Source organism: Nanorana parkeri, unplaced genomic scaffold (genome assembly GCF_000935625.1).
Source record: "Nanorana parkeri isolate BGI_ZX_2015 unplaced genomic scaffold, ASM93562v1 scaffold1280, whole genome shotgun sequence".
Taxonomy (NCBI): Eukaryota; Metazoa; Chordata; class Amphibia; order Anura; family Dicroglossidae; genus Nanorana; species Nanorana parkeri.
Window position 1 is genome coordinate 88,197 of NW_017307548.1, and position 10,152 is coordinate 98,348.

Genomic DNA, 10,152 nt, shown 5'->3' on the forward strand with positions numbered 1-10,152 from the left:
TCCCCCCCCAGTGCGCCTTTTTTGTATAAGTTCCCGTGCACTTTATTTGGTTCAATTTGGTGTTTTGTTTTTGAGCACCCATTGTGGGCAAACAAACAACTGTATGCATGTAAGATAGGGACAGTATGTACACAATTGGGGGTGCACCGATACCGCAACTAGTACCGGTGGCGATACCGAGTATTTGGGGCGAGTACTCGTATCTTCCCCGAAACTGGAACTTCCAGTCAAAGGAAGATTTCCTCAGAACCGGCAGTGCCATAGGGGAACATGGAGCCGGCTTCCCGTGCAATCAGTAATGACCCTCCTCCTGATTGGCCGGTATGCCGGCTCCATGCTGTTTGGTTGGGAAGCTGGCTTCTCAGCTAATCAGCATGGAGCCGGGTCATTACTCGCCGCCTGGCTTCCTGGTTGCCCGGGAAGCCGGCTCGATGCTGATTCACTGGGATGCCGGTTTCCCGGCCAATCAAGTTGTCCAAACATCAGGGAGCTGGCTTCCGGCCAATCAGGAAGCCAGGCAGCATGCCTCCCCGATTGCCCGGGAAGCTGGCTCCATGCCAGCGGAAGCACCGGTATATCGGTACTCGGTAGCAAAAGCAAAATATCGGTACTCGATACTGAAAAGACGGTATCGGTGCATCCCTATACACAATGCATAAATATATATAAATTCCTGTAATAAATAAATAACGTAACACAAAATTCCCTTTATTTCAGAAGACTTCAGCACCATTCGGCAATCTTTACTGCGCGGTCACTGACGTACTGAGCGTCCGCGGAGAGCTCCTGGCAGTGGTCAGTAAGTCTTCGTCTAGGAATTGTTCCTTTGTTTAATAATTTGTTCCTCTCCCTAAAGCTACAATAACTCTCTGATACAATGCAGTACCACCCCCGCCCCCCTCCTTGTCGTAGCCATGATTGGGGAATGTCTCTGTTGTCCGTGGGAAATACTTGGCAGGACGGCCCTCAGGAAAATGGCCGCCGATAACGTCTGAGCTACTGCCGGATTTCGGCAAATTCTCCAATAATTCAAAAAAAAAAAAAAAGACAACTGACAGATCCCAACAAATATGGCGGAAATGTCCGGGTTCTGCCAGCCGGCGGAGTGTAATAAGCGCAGCAGCCAACGTCCTGGGCTGTAAAGGCACTGAGTAAGTTCTGAGCAGCGTCTCAGTCCGTCCTCTGCCGCTACCTGCTCTGCTGGACCAGGAGGCTTCGGAACCAGTTACTGACCGCACAGTCCACCCTCAGAACCAGTCCGATCCCACACAGGACAAAGATGCTGCTGATAGTGAAGCCCAGAGCTTCAAACAGGAACCTGGGAGTCAAGCAGGAGAGGGCAAAAGGTTAAAGGGATGCCATGGTCTTTGAAAGCCAAATACGCAGATGAAATACATATATGGGAGCGGCTTTACTTGACAGCTAGAGGCCAAATATCGCATTCTAGGGGCGGGGCTTACACCGCAGAGGTCAGTGTCTTCCGATCAACATTCAGAAAAAGGACGTTCGGTTTTTTTTTTTTATGATTGGGGACATGTATGTGGTCAGATCAGATACAAGAAGCTTTAACTTACTTTGGAGCAAACACTTTCCACACCATAAGGTGACGCCGCAGAATCATGGCCGCACAGACACAGGACAGGAGCTGCGAGGAAACAAAAAGCCAACGCAGGTCACAAAATATGAACCGAAAACAACACTAATGCCTGGCAGTGTAGTGGGGGCTGGAGTGATGCTCATGTATGCCTGACAGTGTAGTGGGGGCTCGAATGATGCTCATATATGCCTGGCAGTGTAGCGGGGGGTGGAGTGATGCTCATATATGCCTGGCAGTGTAGCGGGGGGTGGAGTGATGCTCATATATGCCTGGCAGTGTAGCGGGGGGTGGAGTGATGCTCATATATGCCTGGCAGTGTAGCGGGGGGTGGAGTGATGCTCATATATGCCTGGCAGTGTAGCGGGGGGTGGAGTGATGCTCATATATGCCTGGCAGTGTAGCGGGGGGTGGAGTGATGCTCATATATGCCTGGCAGTGTAGCGGGGGGTGGAGTGATGCTCATATATGCCTGGCAGTGTAGCGGGGGGTGGAGTGATGCTCATATATGCCTGGCAGTGTAGCGGGGGGTGGAGTGATGCTCATATATGCCTGGCAGTGTAGCGGGGGGTGGAGTGATGCTCATATATGCCTGGCAGTGTAGCGGGGGGTGGAGTGATGCTCATATATGCCTGGCAGTGTAGCGGGGGGTGGAGTGATGCTCATATATGCCTGGCAGTGTAGCGGGGGGTGGAGTGATGCTCATATATGCCTGGCAGTGTAGCGGGGGGTGGAGTGATGCTCATATATGCCTGGCAGTGTAGCGGGGGGTGGAGTGATGCTCATATATGCCTGGCAGTGTAGCGGGGGGTGGAGTGATGCTCATATATGCCTGGCAGTGTAGCGGGGGGTGGAGTGATGCTCATATATGCCTGGCAGTGTAGCGGGGGGTGGAGTGATGCTCATATATGCCTGGCAGTGTAGCGGGGGGTGGAGTGATGCTCATATATGCCTGGCAGTGTAGCGGGGGGTGGAGTGATGCTCATATATGCCTGGCAGTGTAGCGGGGGGTGGAGTGATGCTCATATATGCCTGGCAGTGTAGCGGGGGGTGGAGTGATGCTCATATATGCCTGGCAGTGTAGCGGGGGGTGGAGTGATGCTCATATATGCCTGGCAGTGTAGCGGGGGGTGGAGTGATGCTCATATATGCCTGGCAGTGTAGCGGGGGGTGGAGTGATGCTCATATATGCCTGGCAGTGTAGCGGGGGGTGGAGTGATGCTCATATATGCCTGGCAGTGTAGCGGGGGGTGGAGTGATGCTCATATATGCCTGGCAGTGTAGCGGGGGGTGGAGTGATGCTCATATATGCCTGGCAGTGTAGCGGGGGGTGGAGTGATGCTCATATATGCCTGGCAGTGTAGCGGGGGGTGGAGTGATGCTCATATATGCCTGGCAGTGTAGCGGGGGGTGGAGTGATGCTCATATATGCCTGGCAGTGTAGCGGGGGGTGGAGTGATGCTCATATATGCCTGGCAGTGTAGCGGGGGGTGGAGTGATGCTCATATATGCCTGGCAGTGTAGCGGGGGGTGGAGTGATGCTCATATATGCCTGGCAGTGTAGCGGGGGGTGGAGTGATGCTCATATATGCCTGGCAGTGTAGCGGGGGGTGGAGTGATGCTCATATATGCCTGGCAGTGTAGCGGGGGGTGGAGTGATGCTCATATATGCCTGGCAGTGTAGCGGGGGGTGGAGTGATGCTCATATATGCCTGGCAGTGTAGCGGGGGGTGGAGTGATGCTCATATATGCCTGGCAGTGTAGCGGGGGGTGGAGTGATGCTCATATATGCCTGGCAGTGTAGCGGGGGGTGGAGTGATGCTCATATATGCCTGGCAGTGTAGCGGGGGGTGGAGTGATGCTCATGTATGCCTGGCAGTGTAGTGCGGGCTCGAGTGATATGGTGGATTTTACTTCAACAGCCACAGACATTTCTATCAGTTGGCTGGTGGTAGAATGCATGTTAAGGATAGACCAATCAACTGCTTTTATTATCAAGCCCTCTGGTACCAGTACCTGCACTCCCTATATGAAGAGTGTGCGGTCACAGCAACGGTGGGCTCAGTACCTGAACTCTCTGGATGAAGAGTGTGTGCGGTGTGTGTGTGTGTGTGGTCCCAGTAACACTGGGTTCTGTACCTGCACTCCCTGGATGAAGAGTGTGTGGTTACAGTATGAGCATGCTCAGTACCCGAACTCGCTGGATGAAGAGTGTGTGTGTGGTCACAGTATGAGCATGCTCAGTAACTGCACTTCCTATATGAAGAGTGTGTGCAGTCACAGCAACAGTGGGCTCAGTACCCAAACTCTCTGGATAAAGAGTGCGGTCACAGTATAAGCATGCTCAGTACCCGAACTCTCTGGATGAAGAGTGTGTGCGGTCACAGTGTAATCATGCCCAGTACCCAAACTCTCTGGATGAAGAGTGTGTGCGGTCACAGTATGAGTATGCTCAGTACCCAAACTCTCTGGATGAAGAGTGTGGTCACAGTATAAGCATGCTCAGTACCCACACTCTCTGGACGAACTGCGTGCGGTCACAGTATTAGCTGGGTGGGTACCTGCACTCCCTGGATGAAGAGGTATTTGGCCCCCAGCTGGAGCAGAGCTGCAGAGAAGCAGTCCGGATTCTCTCTCAGCCTCATCTCCATTAGAGGCATGTCCTCGTCGTCAGTCTCCCCCTCTCGAGTCTCTCTCTTGCCCTTCTTCCTCCGGCCGCTGGGGGATTCACACAGGAACGGCCAGAGCAGCAGTAGGCAGGATCCGGCTTCCTCAGGGGAGAAGATACAATTCACATCAGACACAAATCACCAGATTTTACAGCGCAGCTACATGACACACCCCTTAAGCCACGCCCACAATAAATAAGCCCCACCCCTGGACATCAGCCTTCTATCTTGGAAAGGCTGCATCCCTACAACTATCCCAAACACACCTTATTTTATCCTCATTGTACTGTTATAAGAACTCCATGAACATGCGATGATGGGAATTTATAAGTTATAGGGTCACCTCTTTGCACAATCTATAATATGCTGAATTGCCGGTAACTCCCAGTAATTCTTTGTCCTGATTGCTTAGCTCAGTTACATTATCTGTGACAATCCTTGTTACCTGAGAAGAGGATGTTGGAGCAGAAGGTGTTGGCGGCGACCATCAGTGCTGGGATGACGTTGTTTGCGTGTCCATCTTGAAAGCCCACAAAGGCCGAGTTCCAGTGAATGGCAGGGAAGACCGGCTGGTGACCAGTGGAGTAGAAGCTCTGGGTGGCAGCGAGAGCCCACGCTATGACCGCGTACCACGGCACACAAAACAGGTCTGAGACAAGGATAACAATAGTATTTCTTAGTATATACGCAAACCAGGCCAAGATCAGCCCACCCTAACCTGATATTATTTATAGGGATGCACCGATAGCGGTTTTTTGGTATCGAGTACCGATATTTATATTTCAGTACTCGCCGATACCGGTACTTCCGGTAGCATAGAACCGGCTTCCCGGACAATCAGGAAGCCAGGCGGTGTGTCATTACCCACCGCCTGGCTTCTTGATTGCCCGGGAAGCCGACACCATTCTGTTTGGCCGGCTCGATGCTGATTGGCCGGGGAGCCGGCTTCCCAGCCAATCGGCATCGAGGCCGGCCAAACAGATCTGACAATATGGTGACACGACCAAGCACCCTGCAAGCACCTCATTCCCCTCACAGAGATCCTTAGCAGCAGTCATTACCGTACCAGTCCCTCGGTAGCCGGCTTTTCCGGCCAATCAGCATGGAGCCGGCTTCATGTTTCCAGTATCGGGAAAGGTATCGGAGCATTTGGGCGAGTACGAGTACTCGCCCAAATACTCGGTATCGGCACTTATACCAATACTAGTATCAGTGCATCCCTAATTATTTATGTTTAATAAGGGGCCTATTATAACACACAGTCCGAATATAGTTATCTGCTCTCCATTATATACCCCTGCCTGCATATTATGGCCCATTCTTAAAATGCAGGCCATGGTGTGTCACAAAGATCACTCTGCTTAATGCAGCAAACAGTACACTCAAGGACTGAAGGGAATGCCAATCACGTGACTTTGACAGGTCACATGACTAGGTTCCTGGCTTTTTTTAAATGTGGTTTTAACAGGAACATTTGATAGCTAAGCTCTTTCAATGCTGCCCTCTGTGATATCAGCCGGAGCCCAGGGACATACTTCCAGGTATGGAGGATCACATGACCCCCATAGTGTAGCCTAAGCTCTCAACAGCCAATCACTAGGACCGAGCTGTCACCTTGGGGCGGGTTTTTAGCCTTGTGCAAGCTCTGACCCAGATCATACACAGTGGGCATCTGGAAAGCACGGGGAAGGTAAGTATCAGCAATGGAGGGTTTTGTGTGTCAAGCGAACTTGACACTTTACCCTTGACTTAAAATCTAGGTGCAGCAAAAGTTTCGTCTGGAAGAAGTGAGGAAGGATTAGAACCCCTGCTGGGCTTTTACCACTATTCGTGTCCTCGCTGGGGAGGTGCACCCACTCTATATGTCAGGGTGACCATTGTCACTGAGAAAGTGAGGAGAAATCCAATATTTTAGAGTTGTCGCTAGAACAAAAGTTGAGGGCAAATCTTTTAATGGAGACACCTATTCTGGGGAGAACTAAGAGCAATTGCCTTCACCTTGGAAGATTTCAACCAACTTCCTGTTCATCTCTGGGATAGGAAATGAAGGGAAACATATCCCAATGGTACGCAGACAGCAAAAAATTACCTGGCAAGGGTTTTAAAAAGGAGAACTATGAGGTGAGTGATTTTCACTCAACCTCATAGTTGGAGCCGACGTGTGACAATGAGACTGTCACACATCGACTCAATAGAGTGTGAAGTGAATGAACAGATACCGTCACTCACTCACTTCTCGATCCTCTCCCTGCAGAGCCGTGATTGTCACTCACGGCTCCCTGCAGGGATTCCCCCCTCCCCTCTAGCGCTGACTGGAGGAACGGACGGGGGAGGGGGGCGGGTACAGCTGGCTCTGCCTCTAGATAGGCAGAGCCAGCTGTCAATCACGCAGCTGGGTGGATCTCAACAGTAATGTTAGGGTCCGTCCCGGCTGCAGCGGTGTCAGTATACCACGAGCTGTAGCTTGCGGTGTACTGAGCTTTGGGTGACGGGGGGATGCTAGTTTATGTCCTCCCGTGACCCTTAGGAGAACTATGGGGAAAAACACTTACCCCATAGTTCTCCATTAAAGTGACATTAAACCCTCAGATTTTTTAACATAAACCAATACTGTAATGTGCGCCTTACTGTAATCCATGGTAGTTTCCCTTCTCTTTGCTGCTCTTCCTTTTAAATCTGTATCTCTTCTCATGCTGGGCAGAACTTCTGTTTTGCAGCAGACTGCCTTCTCTCTGGAATGGATACACGGTGTCTGTGTATAGGTTTGCAACCTGAGCCAGCATTACAGGAAGAGGCACTCAGCTGCAAAAGGGAAGTTCTCCCCCAGCATGAGAAGACATGAGGATTTAAAAGGAAAAGCAGCAAAGAGAAGGGAAACAACCATGGATTACAGTAAGGCGCACATTACAGTATTGGTTTATGTTAAAAAATCTGAGGGTTTAATGTCACTTTAAGTCTTCCATGTTCTAGTAAAGCTAAAAAAACAAACCTTTGGCTCTATACTTTAATAGAACACGGAGGCAAAACAAGAGCTCTCTCACAGTTACATTAACAATAGATTTCATCAGACTGGAAGCAGGGAAAAATCTCTACCAGAAATACAGCAATAAAAACCTGACAGGGGTTCTGGCTTTCCCCTACTCTGCTGAGCTGTTCGGATATTGTCCCCAACTTCTTCTCTGGTAAAGCCGTTGTCACCTAGACAGGAAGGGACTCTCTAACAGAACCCTTGAAAGTAGTAAAACCTGACAGGGGTTCTTATCCTTCCCCACTTCATGCCAGGAGACCCATTGACTCACCATTGTCATCAGGCGCCCAGTACAGGTTGGAGACATGTCCATGGATCTGGAGGATGACCAGTGCCTCTAATAATAGGAGGAGGAAGGCAGGAGTCATCCGTTCACTGTGCAGCATTATGAACACAAAGGTGAGCAGAGACAGAGTGATGACCATAACGGCAGAGTACACGCTGCCCAGTCCATAGGCTTCAATTGCTGCTCCTTTCTTTCCTTCCTCTCTCTCTCCGCCATGCTGGAGCCTGCTCTTCAGTGTGCGCTGCATCTTCCTGTAGATCTGTGGGATGACGTGTTGGAGCTCGGCCTGTGATCCTGGAACTGCACCGAAAGTGGTCACTGTGTTGTCTGCACTGGAGTCCTGGTTCTGCTTCATATAAACAGTCATAGGTTTCCACAGGGTGAGCAGAATGCCTATTCCGGCAAAGATGTATATGGCCCTGGGACAGGCCACGAGGGCTATGTGTGTGAGCTCCCGCAACTTGGCAAAGCTGTCTTCTGTACCGGAGCTGAGGGCCCAGAAGCAGGAAATCCCCAGTGCTATAAGCGGGAACCCCCATCGGACATATAGTACCACTGGGGAGGAGCTGTTGAGGTTTCCGTAGTGCTGCAGCCACTTCCTGATGAGGTAGATAATGACCCCCAGACATAAGACACAACAGATGTAAGAGAAGTTCTTCAGCTCCGAATCCTGCACGCTGGACAGTGGAGTCAGAAAAGCGGACGGCTGACATTCTGGCGTCTCCTCCCGGCAGTTGTGAAAGAAGCTGGAGAGGCGAATGCACAGACCCAAGGCTGCAAGCAACAATAACAACCGGGATCCGTCCTTCTTATAGGCCGGCGTAAGTGAGGGCTTCAATGATTCACTTCCCAGCGGGGTGAATGTTGGGAGCATCAGCCTTCCATCCCAGTGTAGCTTGGCCACGGTCAGTAAGAGTAACGATGTGAGAAAGAATGGAGCCGCCTTTCCCTCCGCCACTACGAAACTGTCCGAAAAAAGAGTGCAGCAGCGGAAAAAGAGTACGACGCAAGGCCCCGAGAATAAGAGAGAGGTGGGCTGGGACCACCATCTCTTTTTTGCATATCTCCTCGATCTGAAGATGTAAAGGAAGCTGAGCTGGGCGATGACAGTGACTAAAGCACAAAGAGACACTAGATCCATATCTACAAATGACATCCATGTGCCCAGGCCGAGTACAACTATCAGCAACAGCGATATAAACACCGGATACCCCAGTAGATGCTTGTAAGACCTATTCATGGCCGAACAAGCCTCGGCGACTATGTAACAGAGGACGCATGACATGAAGAGGATGAGGCTTCCGAAGATCATGCGTAATGGGTGGAAGCGAGCCCAGGACTCCATACACATATGGCGGGCTTGGCTGAGGTAGAGCTGCGTTTTCTGCACCAGCTTGGTCAGCCGATCTTCCATCTCTGCCTCCGACACCAACTTCTGGTCCCACTCTGACATCAGCTGCTTGTATTCTGCCATAGAGGAAGAGGAAAGATCACTGAGGAGCCTTAACTTATCAGCAGGAAGGTCCCCTGCAGCCTGGGAATAGGAGGACAGATAACGGGCTACCTGCGAGAGAAAACACATAGACATTGTGAGTCTTCCTAAGGTTCACCCTAAGCAGCTGTCAGGACAAGTTAATGTAGAAGCAAGGGCAGTGTGTGACCCATTGTGATTCTTACATTGTTATAATGGCATCACCTGAATTGCACTTCCATCGGAATTCTCGTGTATTTAAATCCGAATGACAGTAAGCCTATTCACGACCGAGCAAGCAACTCGCACCACCATTATAAGGGTTGTAATTCCCAACCCTGCTTACTATGCCCAACATGCTGGCACTTTATAAATAAACAACCCTCCTTACTATGCCCAACATGCTGGCACTTTACAAATAAGCAACCCTCCTTACTATGCCCAACATGCTGGCACTTTACAAATAAGAAACCCTCCTTACTATGCCCAACATGCTGGCACTTTACAAATAAACAACCCTGCTTACTATGCCCAACATGCTGGCACTTTACAAATAAACAACCCTCCTTACTATGCCCAACATGCTGGCACTTTACAAATAAGTAACCCTCCTTACTATGCCCAACATGCTGGCACTTGAAAAAATCCTCTCGTCTGTGATGAGAGGACGCCGGAGCCGGACGTCGTAATTAAACAGCCGGCCGGGAGCTTTAAATTCAAGCGATCGGGCGTCTCTACACTTGTATTGCCGGTCCCGAGATCCGCTGTGCCCAGTGAGTCTGGGACTGACACGGCTGCTCTGTGACAGGAGATCGAAGGGAGTTCGGTACACGATCTCCCTCTGATCTCCTCTCCGGTCCCTGAATACAGGAAGTGAGGTATATTACATCACTTCCTGCATTCAGGGTCACTCTTTGTAATAAAGGTTCCAAGGGATAAGTCCCCATGATGCAACCAAAGTCCTCCCCTGCTCTACAAAACCCAAAACATACATTAGGTACTGCAAGAACACCAAGAATAAGGCTACAGATGTCCCACAGAAATACCTTCACTGTGAACCTGGGACCTTCCAAATCAACAAGAAAAAGTGGGTAGCTGCATGCC

The 10,152-nt window shown here is 50.6% G+C and overlaps 1 protein-coding gene across 1 annotated transcript in view; it reads right to left on the reverse strand.

The window, feature by feature from the left end:
* Positions 1–1,017: 1,017 nt before the first annotated feature.
* PIGO (phosphatidylinositol glycan anchor biosynthesis class O) overlaps positions 1,018–10,152 on the reverse strand; it is a 19,999-nt gene continuing 10,864 nt past the window's right edge. Inside the window, exons 7-11 of the mRNA XM_018569057.1 lie at positions 7,563–9,141; positions 4,709–4,912; positions 4,156–4,361; positions 1,575–1,645; positions 1,018–1,318 (exon numbers count right to left, since the gene is read on the reverse strand). Coding sequence (XP_018424559.1) covers positions 1,189–1,318; positions 1,575–1,645; positions 4,156–4,361; positions 4,709–4,912; positions 7,563–9,141 — 2,190 coding nt within the window. The 3' untranslated portion in view covers positions 1,018–1,188. The remainder of the gene's footprint in view (positions 1,319–1,574; positions 1,646–4,155; positions 4,362–4,708; positions 4,913–7,562; positions 9,142–10,152) is intronic.